Consider the following 14384-nt stretch of genomic DNA (forward strand, 5'->3'; position numbering starts at 1 on the left):
CCCTTAGACGCACCCTCCATGTGACCCTTAGACGCACCCTCCGTGTGCCCCTTAGACGCACCCTCCCTGTGACCCTTAGACGCACCCTCCGTGTGACCTTAGACACACCCTCGGTGTGCCCCTTAGACGCGCCCGCCGTGTGCCCCTTAGACGCGCCCTCCGTGTGCCCCTAGATGCACCCTGGGAGCGGCAGGGAGCCACAGAAGCCCCCCACCCAGTCCGTGGCACCTTCGCACCACAGCAGGGGTCCGGCGTCAGGACCAGCAGAGGGCAGGCCCAGTCCCCTCCCTTCCCCTCCCCAACGGAGTCCGGCCACCTGGGTGAAGGCGGGGAGATGACCAAGACCACGTCCCTCCGGGGATGTGGGCTCCGTGGAATCCGGCACCCTGAGCCTCTCCCAGCCCAAGCGTCACCTCGGGGAGCCTCTGTCGTCCCGAGGGGGCTGACCCAGTGCTTTTCAGCAAGAGTCTCAGGGTCGAGTCCTGCTCAATCTCTTGTTGAAACACCCGCGTCCTCACGTGCTCACTCACTCACCTCTCGCTTGTTGGAAACTCACCTTAGGTGTGCTGGAAGGTGGCGGCTTCCTCATCGGGCCTTTGCTGAGGTGGGTGAGGTGGGCCTGGCCGGGCTGGGAGCCCCTGGGGGTCCGGGAAGCGCGCACACACCTGCAAGGCAACCCCAGACACGCTCACTGGGGGGCGCCACCACCTCTGCCTGACTCGACTTTCCCGTGTTTTTCACAGTAACGCTCAAAACACAACTCACTTCTTTTAACTCAGTGTGGTAACCATGCAAGAGAAAAGATTTACTCTTACAGGACTAAAATATAAATACTGAGTTCTTTCCCCCAGAGCCATTATTCTGTTAAACTAAAGTTCTTGCAATGCATAGAAACACAACTTTGTGACACCTGGGAGGCTTTTTGCATAAAGCTGGCATTTTAGCAACATCTTGGAATATATTTGGATGAAAAGCTAACCCCGCTGATAAAAATGTTTTAATATCCCATGTCTTATAAAAATTACCAAGGTTAGGGTGGGGAAAAACACACCAGTGGAATTCATCAACACCCTGCTTATTTATGTAATAAGCAGTGAATAGTTTGAGGGGAAAGTGAAAGGGGCAGCTGGTCTGGCAGAAACGTTAAAACACCAAACCAACAGAAAATCTGACCCCTTCTTTGCTAAGACACACAATGATAAGCAGTTGGTCGCCTTTTTTCAAACGCCATTTCTTGAAAAGATGACCCCAACCCAGGGTACCTTAGCTTTTCGATGGTGTTTTTTTTATCTGTAAACAGCAGTCGTATCAACGTCTTCCTTTTGAGGTAAACCACACATCCAGCAGCAAGAAGACAGAGGATGGTGACCAGAATTCCTATCGTTAAACCCTGGTTATCTGAAACAAAGCACATTCGACTCAGAGAACGAGGCAGTTATAGTGAAATATGGGGAGTATGAAATTGTGACATTTACGGCAAAACGAACTTGGAAGGAAAGACCAGAAATGCAGTGAGTAAATCCTTGAATGGTGTACGGATAAATTAGCCTTACTTCAAAGGTCGTGCTTGAGGTGCAATCTGCCTCGCCATCATTCATTGCTGACAAGTCTGGAATTTGCTAAAGGGGAATATAATCTGGCAGGTGGGACCACAGCTCTGGCCACATGGGCCCTCCAAGCATGCCAACAGCAGGGGAACGGTGGTCAGAGAAAGTAACAGGGAGCTGTCACTAGAATCCCATCAGAACCAAAGTGAAGTGAAGTCAAAGTGTCAGTCACTCAGTTGTGTCTGACTCTTGCGACCCCATGGGACTGTAGCCCAGCAGGCTCCTCTGTCCATGGAATTCTCCAGGCAAGAATACTGGAGTGGGTATCCTTCTCCAGGGGATGTTCCCAACCTAGGGATCGAATCAGGGTCTCCTGCATTGCAGGCGGATTTTTTTTTTCCATTAGTACCACCAGTGGTCCCCAAATTGAAGTCTTCCCAGCCCCAATGACACTCCTTCAGTCTCTTTCCTTCTCTCATTCTTGGGGGTTAGAATCCGTTTTACTTTTGTTTTTTGAATTTTTTTAGACCAAGATCTTACTTCTGGCTATCATCAAATTGGAAGGTGAAAAAGAACAGGCTGTTTAAATGAAACACCCTTGGATTTTGTTTTGTTGTGTTAGGGACTTAAAACACAGCCTGTGGGGGGCAAACCCCCATCTCTGGGAGGATGCTGTTTACATTCTCGAAGGAAAGATCCCCTTTTCTGTGACTTGATTCCATTTTGTTTAGTACAGAGACTCTAAGATTCCTCAACGATGCAGAAAGGAAGGGAAAATCAAGCCATCGAGTTGGTTTGACTGCAGCTGCGGCCAAGGGCTGTCTTTGGAGGGCTCTGCGTGCCAGGAGTCGGGGGTTCACCAGAGCTGTGGGTTCCTTGGGAGCGCAGATCTCAGTTCACCAGTCTGTTCTCCCACCAGCTGCCGGGGTCTGTGTCACTCGGTAGGTGCCCCTCAGTCCTTCTGGGCTGCTGCTGATGGCCGTGGCTGCAGCTTCTGTACCCAGGCTCTCCTATCTCCGACCGGGATGTTTGGCTGGTTGGGAACCAGAGAAGCCGCTCCTACCCTGGGGGAGAAAGACTTCACACCCTGTTTCTGGACTTTGTCCTCAACTGACAAGTCCTACCAAGGGTGTGTCTAAGGAAGACAATCAACATAAGACTGTCTGGATTCACTTGTTCAGTGTTACTGGAAAAGCCTTGCTCTGGTTTCCTGGCTAACATGCGCCTCTTTTGAGGCTGAGCCAGCAGTCTAGGGGCCTCTGGTTAAGGTCCTATTGTGTCTTAACACAGCTCATCAAAAAGGCTTCCCTGTCCTTCACCATCTCCCAGAGCTTGCTCAAACTCATGTCCATCGAATTGGTGATGCCCTCCAACCATCTCATATGCTGTCTTCCTCTTCTCCTCCTACCTTCAACCTTTCCCAGCATCAGGGTCTTTTCCAATGAGTCAGCTCTTTGCATCAGGTGGCCAAAGTATTGGAGTATAGTTTCTCAGTTCAGTTCAGTTGCTCATTCGTGTCCGACTCTTTGCGAACCCATGAACTGCAGCACGCCAGGCCTCCCTGTCCATTACCAACTCCTGGAGCTCACTCAAACTCACGTCCATTGAATCGGTGATGCCATCCAGCCATCTCATCCTCTGTCGTTCTCTTCTCCTCCTGCCCCCAATCAGAGCCTTTTCCAATGAGTCAACTCTTCGCATGAGGTGGCCAAAGTACTGGAGTTTCAGCTTCAGCATCATTCCTTCCAAAGAACACTCAGGACTGATCTCCTTTAGAATAGATTGGTTGGATCTTCTTGCAGTCCAAGGGACTCTCAAGAGTCTTCTCCAACACCACAGTTCAAAAGCATCAATTCTTTGGCACTCAACTTTCTTCACAGTCCAACTCTCACATCCATACACGACCACAGGAAAAACAATAGCTTTGACTAGATGGACCTTTGTTGGCAAAGTAATGTCTCTACTTTTGAATATGCTATCTAGGTTGGTCATAACTTTCCTTCCAAGGAGTAAGTGTCTTTTAATTTCATGGCTGCAGTCACCATCTGCAGTGATTTTGGAGTTTCTTCAAATCAAACCCCTGCGTCTTCAACTGATCAGTTGTTAAGCACTGAGAGGAGCAGCTGGCACCCGGCAGATGCTGGACAGATCCTGGCTTCATGAGCTTCTGAGCCCAGGTCACGTGGCTGGCTGCACTGAAGAGTAAGACCCATGGTGTGGCCTTCCCTGTAACTCTTGGCTGGCTTCTCAAGGCCTCTCTTTTGTAGGTGTTTTGGGGGGAAGAGATTAAGCTTATTTTCTTTTATGAAATGATGGCAACAGTGGATGAGTTTGGCTCTTCAGTTATTTTCATTTAAAAAATATTCTTACCTTGTACAATGATGAGTTAGTGACTCAGTGGGTTCGCCATGTTTTGGCAACTCCGAACCCTGAGACCCCCCTGGTGTCCACACCAAAAAGACTCTCAGAGCATGTGGCCTGTCTCCCACCATCCTCTCCAATTCCTTGAACATCTGGCTCACTTGAATGTGGATGGAATGGGTGGCAGGGTTTCTGATGCATTAAAAAAGAAAACCCTGAAATGGCCAATTAGAAAATTAAGTTGCAGCTGAGAGGCCAGCCATCAAGACATGGACGGCAGTGAGGAACAGGGAGGCTGGGCCAGACCCAGCTTATTATCCCCTGGGATGGACATGCGCTAAGAGACGAGACCTGGAGGCCCTTTGACCACCTGCTGCGGGGCCAGGCTGAGAGGGTGGGATCCTGGGCGCCCTTGGAAGCAGCGCTGAGGCTCGTTCACCTTTCAGTCCAGGGATGACCGGAAGTTCCCTTCCCTTCCTCACAACACGACACCGCCTTCTCTAGATGTGCCTGCTCGGAGGGGCTCTCCTACCTGGCCCTGCAGAGCAGTGTTGTGTCTGTTGTCATGGAAACGCTGGCCAAGCCACAGATTCAACCCCACCCATCACTGCAGGACATACAACTTCCTCCGTCAGCCACTGACTGAGTGCCCCGGGGGCTCAGGTGGGTGCCAAGGTGGCAACACAAGTATGTTTGGGCAGTTCCTGCCCACCTCACCCCTGACTCCCCAGCAGGGCTCATGGTGGGCTCTCTGCACCACTGGACTTGCTGCTTACACTTCAAAAGGGGTGTCACCCTGACTTGCCCCTTCACTGGCTGCCAATCTCTCAGAGAAGATGGCCCTGCACTAGGAGACCACTTATCATCTCTGGGGAGACAAGACCTGATGGTCCCAGCACAGCCGCCCTTGGGGGCCTCTACACGGGTAGACCTGTGTCTCAATCTTAGCTGTGTGACTGTGAAAGTTACTTAACTTCTCTGAGCCTCAGGTCCTTTGTATGTAAAGAAAGAAGAAGAAGAATGCCCACTTTCATAAGGATTCAATTAATGCCTGTAAAACGTGAAGCCTGGTGCCCGCAGGGAACAACAGCTCAGCAACAGTGACTGCTGGGCTGGGCCCAGTCCCTTTATGAAGAGGATGGCATCTTTCTAGTAAGAGCTTTAAAAGGCACTTGACTTCACAGCTCTTGGCCTCAGTAAACAAGGCTGGCCTTGACCAAGCAATCTGATCCTCCGGCCATGAGGTGCACACCTGCTTGGCAGTTTGTGGTGGGATGACCTTAACTGAGAAAATGTCACAGGCTGAGTGCGTGCTCAGTCGCTCAGTCGTGTCCGAATCTTTGTGACCCCATGGACTGCAGCCCGCCAGGCTCCTCTGTCCATGGGATTCTCCAGGCGAGAACACTGGAGTGGTTGCCTTTTCCTTCTCCAGGGGATCTTCCCGACCCAGGGATTGAAGCTGCATCTCCCGCATTGGCAGGCGGATTATCACTAGTGCCAGCCGGGAAGCCTGGAAACCTCAGCCTCTGAGCAAAGCAGAGCAAGGAGTCTCTGCAAAGATCAGGGAAGGATGAGAGAGGGTCTGGAAACAGGGGCCTCGGCCTGCGTCAGGTCACCCGGGCCTGTGGGGTCCCCACTGGGTTTCAGCTGTGCGCCCACCAAGGGCTGGCGGGTCCTCTGTCCTGCCTGCAATGGCCCCCTGAGGGCCCAGCTTCCCGTGCCCCTCGGGAGCTCGGCCCACTCCCCGGACGCACTGTCACCACTCACCTGCTTGCCGGACGGGGCCACTGTCCGTGCTCCCTCCGAAGCCAAACCTGTCACAGAAGGGAGGCGCCCAGTGGGGCTCGCAGTGGCAGTTCTTCCTGTTGTTGCACACCTTTCGGGCAGCGGGGGACAAAGACACCAAGAGGGTGGCAGGGTTAGGACGTGCCTCCACCTGGGGCAGCGCCAAGTCTCTGAGCCCTAACTGAGCCCCATAGCGAAGCAGAGGCCCTGTGGCAGTGCCGCCACCACACGGAGGCAGCCAGACTCTGGACACACCACCGCGAGGATGCACCCTGAGCCCAGCACCACACCAGCAAGTGGCTGCAGATGTAACAGAATGTGCTGCTGTGACATCAGCAGCTGTCGAGAGAGAGATGGAGGCCATCAGGGCTCACCGGCTGCCTCCCACCTCTTTTCTGTCTCAATTTCCAGGTGCCTCTTTTTAGATCCAGGAAACCCTCCCAATCTGGCTGAGATGAGAAGACCTCTCAGTAGTGAGGAAGGGACCCTGCTGCTGCGACATGAAATCCATGCCCTTGGGCATCAAGGGTCTGACAACCCTGGGCAACTTCAGACAGGGTGCTCAGGGAGGCTGGGTGACTCGGGGTCCCACAGCAGTCTGACGGCCAGGCCTCCTGCTCCCCCTGATGCCCACAAGGTACCGCCTCCCCAAAGTCTGCTTTGATTCCTTCAGCAGACACTCTGGAGGGCTGGTCCCAGCTCCTACCCCTGCGTGGTGGACACAGCCAGCAGTGAGCTATGTCCTGGTGAAATAAGAGGATGATGGCTCTGATCCCGTGGGAAAGGGCTGCCCAAGAAGGTGGGAGGGGCGGCTTTGCTCTTGGTGGGCCCTGAGGCTCCACAGAGGGGCCAACGCTTGCTCACCCTGTGATCCAGGGTGGCTGATGGTGGCTGTTGACACCTGTGATGACATTCTGCTTGTTACTCGTATGTATTATTGTACACGGATCTGACTGAACTACTACTGGAACCAGTGGAAAATGATTATGAAAACAAGAAGGAATCCTTTCTAGAAAGACAACGAGACTGAATGCTTTGGGAATGCTGGATGACAGGTAAGGCCCTAAAAAGAACTTTGGACAAATTTGGAATGGGAAGGACAACTGAAAAACGATCAGGAAAAGCTGCAGAAGAAAGGGTTCCTCATTCAGGTTGCTTGTGAGTGTCTCAGTTTCCCTTGCACTTAGAGAAGCAAACGACACATCGTGGATGGCGCACTTTGGGTGGTTCTGTGTAAGGAAGTCAGGGCTGAGCTCCCATCCTGCAGGCTTCAGCTCCACGTCAAAATACTGCTGGATGGGGCCAAATACACGCTTTTATGTTTTTAAGGCACATTAAATGTTTGGGGTGTATATCTCATTTGTGATGTATCAACCATAGTCAACATGAACAAACCCAGATGCTTCCAACAAGCAGGCCAACAGTCAGGAAAGCCTGATAAGTGAGAAAGTATGTCTCTATGAAGCTCACATGACGCAGAATTAACTGTCACTAGCTTGCCTGGAGAATCCCAGGGACGGGGAGCCTGGTGGGCTGCCGTCTATGGGGTCACACGGAGTTGACACGACTGAAGCGACTTAGCAGCAGCAGCGGCAGCACCGCCCAGGCTGCCTGGAATCTGAATGTCCTGCCATTTCCCCAGAGATCCTGTGGCTGGGGCACCACCCCTGGGATTCAGGCACTATCTCCTGCTGTGAACCACAGTCAGGGGCCCTCTGGACGGCTTGTGGCAGAGAGATTATAGCCCCGACAACTGCCACCCCCCCACCCCAGAGGGGCTCCTGGTGAGCCTGGCCTTGCTAAGGAAAGGGTAGGGGTCTAGCTGTTGCTTGTTCCCAAGTCACGGCAGCTGCTCAGCCCCCAGGCAATGCGGGCCTTTCCTCTCCAATGTGTGGATGGGACGCCAGGGATGTTGGAGGGTCAGGAGTCCAGGGTCCCTGACCCAGCGTTGCTGCTAACTGGCCACCCAACCTTGGACGTGTCCCTACCCCAGTGGGTCTGGACTCATCATCAGTCAGAAACTGAGGCTGCACTAGATCATTCCTTCCAGCCATTAGGAAGAAGTCTACGAGCCCAACGAAGACGTGAACAGCCTGCGTTTTATACTGACAGTCAGCTACGCTCACCACCAACAGACCCATCTGAGGTGACACTGCAGCCCCTCATGGTTACAGCACAAAAGTAATCTTATGCAGACCTCCATCATTCTGCGTTAGAATCATCGGCAAGCGTCTGCAAGCTTTAAAAATAGAATTTGGAGCACCATTTCTGCAGAAAAGGCTTCAGAAAAACAAATGAACCACTGGCATAGCTAATCAAGATTAATATGATTCCATTGGAAATAATTAAGCCCATCAGGAAAAATAAATTAGGTTTTGAACAATTAGAATCCTCCCTTCCCCCAAATCCTCTGAACTAAAACAACAGCCTTCTTTAGTTGAAACCCACTGTATGTGATTTCAAGAACATGTGGTCAGTATGTGCTGTCTTCTTTGTTTTAATTGCTTTTGGAAATATTTCTCAGACACATATTCTGAATCTTGGTTGTGAGAGAGACAGCTTCGTTTGCAACGCTAATGAAAAACTCTTCATAAAGGAAGGTTAGTGTTAAAATTACTTTGAAGATGACAAAGTCCTTTCAAAAAAAATCCAGAATGTCAATTTAAAAGATAATTACCATTCAATCTGATTTTCTTTGTTAAATAAAAATCCCATTTCTTACGCCATGTAAAGGTCAAAGAAAATGAATGTCTTCAGAAGAAAACACTGAGGAGACACTGCTATATGTTTACAAAGTGATGGATGGCGAAAATCCTTTACAAAGGACTGATTTAGTGCTGAACTTAATTATGGGCTAGCTACATGAAGGCAGTTCACCTACTTACCCCCCTGCCATGGCACTGCACCGCACACTCGTGCACACCAAAGACGCTGACATTCTGGCACCGACGATTCAGGCAGATCTGGAGAAGGAGGGAAGCATAGTAAATATCCAAGTCCATATACAGACACACACACACGTGTCTGTGTATTAAAGAGTAGAGGAATGGATAAAGAAGATATGGAGCATATGCACAATGGAACACTACTCAGCCACGAAAGAGAGTGAGATAATGCCATTTGCAGTAGCAAGGGAGGACCTAGAAATTGTCATACTGAGTGAAGTCAGACAGGGAAAGACAAATATCATGCGATATCACTTATATGTGGAAGCTAAAAAAAAAAAAAAGGTACAGATGAATTTACCTACCAAACAGAAATAAGGGTCACAGATGTAGAAAACAAACTTGTGGTTACCAGCAGGTAAGGGTGGGGGGGAGTGATAGTTGGGAGACTGGGTTTGACATTATACACTACTATATATAAAATAAATAACAATAAGGACCTACTATATATATAGCACAGGGAACTCTACTCAATACTCTGTCATGACCTGTATGGGAAAAGAATCTAAAAAAGGGTGGATATATGTATATGTGTAACTGATTCACTTTGCTATACATCTGAAACTAATACAACATTGTAAATCAACTATACTCCAATAAAAATTAAAAAACAAAAAGAAAAGGCAAAGAAAAACTCCAGGAAGACCATCTTTCAGTTAACGTACATGGCATAATGGTGCTCTCTGCCATGGACATAGGTTCTGATGTCCACCTCCAAATTCAGCCCATTCCAAGACTCACATCAACGTGGACAGTATGGGAGTCTTCTATCTTCATAGCATGTTATATGGTTTTGGGCAACTCTGAAATTATGGTAACTGATTTCCTTATGACTTTTGTTTGGAGCTTGCAACAACATCTACATATTTCAGCATTTTTGTCCCCATTTTTTCTCTACTATTAAAAGATATAGGAGAGAACAAAACAGCTTAGTCCTTCACCTGTGCCTATAGAGACTCAAAGACTCCAGGAACCCAAGATCTGAGAATCTTGCAAGGGAAATAGTAAAATATGGGAACTTTCCCCAAGTGCTGACTGACAAGCATCATCGTTGATGACATAAACCATCAACAGAAATGCTCAACAGCGGAGAACAGACACTTCCCTTGTATTTATCAAGCTTCTGCAGAGGCAGTAATTTGCTAAATGATACTGGGCTGGTTGAAAGAATTTAGTCTCATTTCAAAGGTGCATAATATACTCCAGACTCATGGGATCAGGCTCTTTATCTCCTATAAAATGTTACAAATTGGTGGAATCAAAGGAAGAAAAGTTGAATTTTTAGATGACAGAAGCATTTTTAATCAAGTAGGACCTTCCTACGGAAAAGGCAATGGCACCCCACTCCAGTACTCTTGCCTGGAAAGTCCCATGGGCGTAGGAGCCTGGTGGGCTGCAGTCCATGGGGTCGCAAAGAGTCGGACACGACTGAGCGACTTCACTTTCACTTTTCACTTTCATGCATTGGAGAAGGAAATGGCAACCCACTCCAGTGTTCTTGCCTGGAGAATCCCAGGGACGGGGGAGCCTGGTGGGCTACCGTCTATGGGGTCGCACAGAGTCGGACACAACTGAAGTGACTTAGCAGCAGCAGCAGGACCTTCCTATGAGATATTGACCATCTGACCCCTGCAGCTTATCTAAGGCAAGATGAATGCCCTGCAAAAGAAGTGCTGGTCGAAGCGGCTGTCAGGGCTGGTGGGGTCTTGGCCAAGGGGACTGGCACATTCCTGCTGATGAAAGAAACTGTTTGGGGTTGCAATGAGCACAACAGGACCCCAGGCAGAATCACAGTGGATGGGTGCTGCCCTCCCCCAACCCACGGGCCAGGCACAAAGATGGCTTTCAAAGAACCGGGGCTCTGCAGGAAGGAGATCAAAGCACATTTAATTTTGCACATGAAGTGAAAAGCTCACTGATAAATTGAGTCCTTGGAATTTCAGTGTTCAGATGCACCTGGCCTTGGCTGTTCAAATCACCGTTTAAATGGTGTCATTCTAATGTCAAGACTGGAATATAAACGAATGTGTGTGATTAAGGAGATACCCAGAATGTATAATGTGTTTCGCATATCATCCTGTTTCCTTAAGGATAAAGCATTGCTGGCATGTGAGGGAAGGGGGTGGGGTGGGGAGGAGGGGACTCCTGCCCTGGGGACCCAGCTGCAGGAGCTGGCTCAGCACCTTTCCTTTCTGCTCTGTGACCTCCGGTTAGTAATGGTTTCATATTCATTTTGAAAATGGGGCCCTAATCAAAGCATCTTCCTTCCTAAAATGCTAATTATTAACTTGCGATCATTCAGTCTGATGAGAAAGTTTAGTGGGAAGAAAAAAATAAATCAATGTTGCAGAATGTGAAAATCTCAATTTTTTTTTAATCGTTGTGTACTTCATTCCTAACCTCCCCCCCCAGATATCTCAGTCTACCTTTCCCCCTTGTCTCCAAAAAACCCCCTTTGGCTTTAAGCTTATCCCATCTCCTCCCCTCTCCTGTCCCTCTGTGGGGGTCTCTGAAACCACATATGTCTTCCCATTCTGTCCAGGTGAGAACAAGTCCCTGCTGTGCCAAAAACCCAGACCACATTTCCAAGAACAATATAATACGCTGCTGTGTTTCCTTCCAGAGTAATTTCCTGGCTGGAAACTCGCATAACACCCAGAGTGTAGAAAAGACTTCTTAACACTGAAGGGCTGAGAAAACAAGCTCGATTTCCCCCAAATCTGTGATTTCCCCAAATCTGCATCTCAATGGTCAGCCGAGAAGCTAGGATTTGCTTATTTATTCTTTCCTTGTAGGTGCAAAGAACTGGATTTCAGAGGCAGCATTCTGAGAATTGGCTTTTGAAAAACAAACCATCCCTGTAACTCAGGTCTCAAACAGGACATTTCTCAGTGGGTCCTTCCAGACTCACGTTTGTGACACAAGGGAGCACTTGGGGCTTACTTTTCCGTCTGCGCACTTTGTGCCGGCAAGCACGAGCCCCGGGTCCGGCAAGTCATCACCCAAGTACACGTGGGTCCCACGGCACAGAATCCGGCCTCCTTCCTGCAGGGGGATATTCGTTTCTATGGAAACAGCATTGGTACCAATGACTGGTCGGCTGGCACCTCCTTGACACTGGATTTTTCCACACTTAGCGTCTCTGGAAAGGCAAGAACAGACAGTCCTCAAAGAGGGAAAGTGTGGAAACAGCCCTAAGTGATCTGGGAGGTTCAAAGGCACGGTGTGGTCAGGACACAGACCCTCCCCCCGTACCTCATCGCGCACTTGGCAAAGGAGCTCTTGGAATCTTTGCCGCAGTTGCCATAGGGGTCACCTGCGGAGTTGACTCTCTCAAAGCAGATCCCGGGGGCAGGTTTAGCACCTGAAACGGAAGCAAAGCAGCACTCTCACCTCCTGCAAACTTTTGGGATAGTTTTCTTTGAACGGCACTGGTGGCTCAGTCGGTAAAGAATCTGCCTGCAGAGCAGGAGGCTTGGGTTTGATCCTTGGGTTAGGAAGATCCCCCTGAAGGAGGAAATGGCAGCCCACTCCAGTATTCTTGCTTGGGAAATCCCACGGCCAGAGGAGCCTGGCAGGTTACAGTCCATGGGGTCGCAAGAGTCGCACACGACTTGGTAAACGAAACCACCGCCTGACTTTATAAAGGGAGATGGGCTCCAGTGTCCTGAGAAGTCTCACCTGGCATCTTGGCTGATGCCTGAGCCCGCTCAGCTCACAGCAGAGCTTGCGTTCCCTCACTCCTTCTTCTGGAGGGCTGCTCTGCAGGCCCATGACATGTGCAACCTCTCAGGAGGTGAGGTCTGGCTCTGGGACCAGACCCGACCCCACACCAAGGTGCTGACTGGCTGGCTGCGGTCAAGCAGGGAGGCTCGCTTTCTTGAACAACTCCCACACAACTCGGCGAAAAAATGCAAGCTAAAGCAGGCTCCACGGAATAATGATGACTAATGAGAAGAAGCAATGAGAGAGGCAGACAGAAAGAGAGAGAACGTGCAAGGCAGGGATCGCACGTCCCGTGTGCAGCCTCACAAAGCTCCCTGTCAGAGCAAGCACCGGCTTCGACGAATGCCTATGTTGGTCAGGCAGAGACTGCCCTCAGAGGGCATGAGACGTAAAACCTCCCAGTCCTTTCACACAGCAGGACAGTGCCCAGCAGAGGGGTATGTGGGAGCCAGGGAGATCAGGAAATGGTCCTTTTTAGCACATCTTCCGGCCAAGGAAAGCGAGAACATGTCCCTGGGGTTTGCGTTGCTGGAGCTCCGCAGGGCTCTAGAACGCTCTGCATGGTGGCATCTGCTGAGGACTACGTGAGAAGTTCAGGCAAATGTTCCCTGTCCTTCAGAGTAAGCCCTGTGCTGTGTCCCGGGCCCGCCTTCCTTTCCACATGGGTGTCCTATCTGGGCACTTCCTCTCACATCTGCCAGGATGCCAACTTCCCAGAGCCCAGTTTTGCCTCTTGCCCGTCTCTCTATCCCGCTCTGGGGAGGCTGCATAGCCTTCCAAGATGACCATGTCGTGATGGACAACGCTCCCCTTCTCCCAGGGATCAGATGCTGTTCTTATTACTAAAAAGTCCATCTTTCTTCAACCTGATTCCTCATCAGACATATTCAGCATCTCATTAAAACAAACAACAAACAAACAGGCAGACAAATGAAACAAAGCCCGTGTAGCAGTTGAGACCAGTCATGGGTTCAGCAGTTGATCTCTGCACTTCACCCGTGGACCTCTCATTTTCCCATTCTCTGTTTTCTGGGGGGAAAAAAAAACATTAGAGAGAGGCCTCCCGAAGGCATTTACCTAAACTGGACACGAATTAGTCACTCAGTCATGTCTGACTCTTTGCGACCCCATGGACTGTAGCCCGCCAGACTCCTCTCTCCATGGAATCTTCCACGCAAGAACACTGGATGGAGTGGGTAGTCATTCCCTTCTCCAAGGATCTTCCTCACCCAGGGATTGAACCTGGGTCTCCTGTGGTTCCTGCACTGCAGTCAGATTCTTTACCGCTGAGCCACTGGGGAAACCCCGAATATATATAGAATAAGTGAATACTATTCAGGCTTTAAAAGGAAGGAAACTCTGAACCTGGAGGACATTATGTTGAGGGAAATAAGTTAGATACAGAAAGGCAAATACTACACCATCACAGAATCTAAAAAAGTTGAAACCGTAGACGCAGAGGGTAAAAAGGTCATTGCCAGGGGCTGCAGGGAGCAGGCAAGAGGTGGGTATTATTAGTCCAAAGGTACCAAGTTTCAGTTACACAAAATGAATTCATTCTAGAGGCTGACTGTGCAGCATAGTGACTATAGTTACTAATATTGTATTGTTTATTTAAAATTTTTCTAAGAGGGTAAATCTTATCTGTTCAGTGTTCTCATCACATACACATATACACATAAAAGTAAATTAAGAAGGTGGGAGAATAGTTTAGAGGTGATGGATATGTTTACGGCATGGACTGTGGGCGTGATTTCAAAAGTGTATGCTCTTTCCGTACACACGAAATACGCACAGCTTTTTGTATGTCAATCAAAGCTCCATAAAATGGTTTAAAAAGTCTTTCTGTTTCCCACAGCACATCCCTTTCATTTGCAGTTTATTTTGATGCTGATTGTGTTTGATTCTGTTGTGTTGCTGTCACAGGAAATCTTATTTTTAGGCACAAGTGACCACTCACCCCACAGTGAGTCTTCCGATTTTACGATTTTACTTTTCCCGTTTGCTCAGTGGGTGTGTA

The 14384-nt window shown here is 49.5% G+C and overlaps 1 protein-coding gene across 1 annotated transcript in view; it reads right to left on the bottom strand.

Annotated features, from left to right (window-relative positions):
• ADAM12 (ADAM metallopeptidase domain 12) overlaps window positions 1-14384 on the bottom strand; it is a 391557-nt gene that overhangs the window by 32738 nt on the left and 344435 nt on the right. Inside the window, exons 15-20 of the mRNA XM_040254432.1 lie at window positions 11894-12002; window positions 11582-11780; window positions 8579-8656; window positions 5676-5784; window positions 1263-1398; window positions 557-665 (exon numbers count right to left, since the gene is read on the bottom strand). Coding sequence (XP_040110366.1) covers window positions 557-665; window positions 1263-1398; window positions 5676-5784; window positions 8579-8656; window positions 11582-11780; window positions 11894-12002 — 740 coding nt within the window. The remainder of the gene's footprint in view (window positions 1-556; window positions 666-1262; window positions 1399-5675; window positions 5785-8578; window positions 8657-11581; window positions 11781-11893; window positions 12003-14384) is intronic.

Source organism: Oryx dammah, unplaced genomic scaffold (assembly GCF_014754425.2).
Source record: "Oryx dammah isolate SB20612 unplaced genomic scaffold, SCBI_Odam_1.1 HiC_scaffold_14, whole genome shotgun sequence".
NCBI lineage: Eukaryota > Metazoa > Chordata > Mammalia > Artiodactyla > Bovidae > Oryx > Oryx dammah.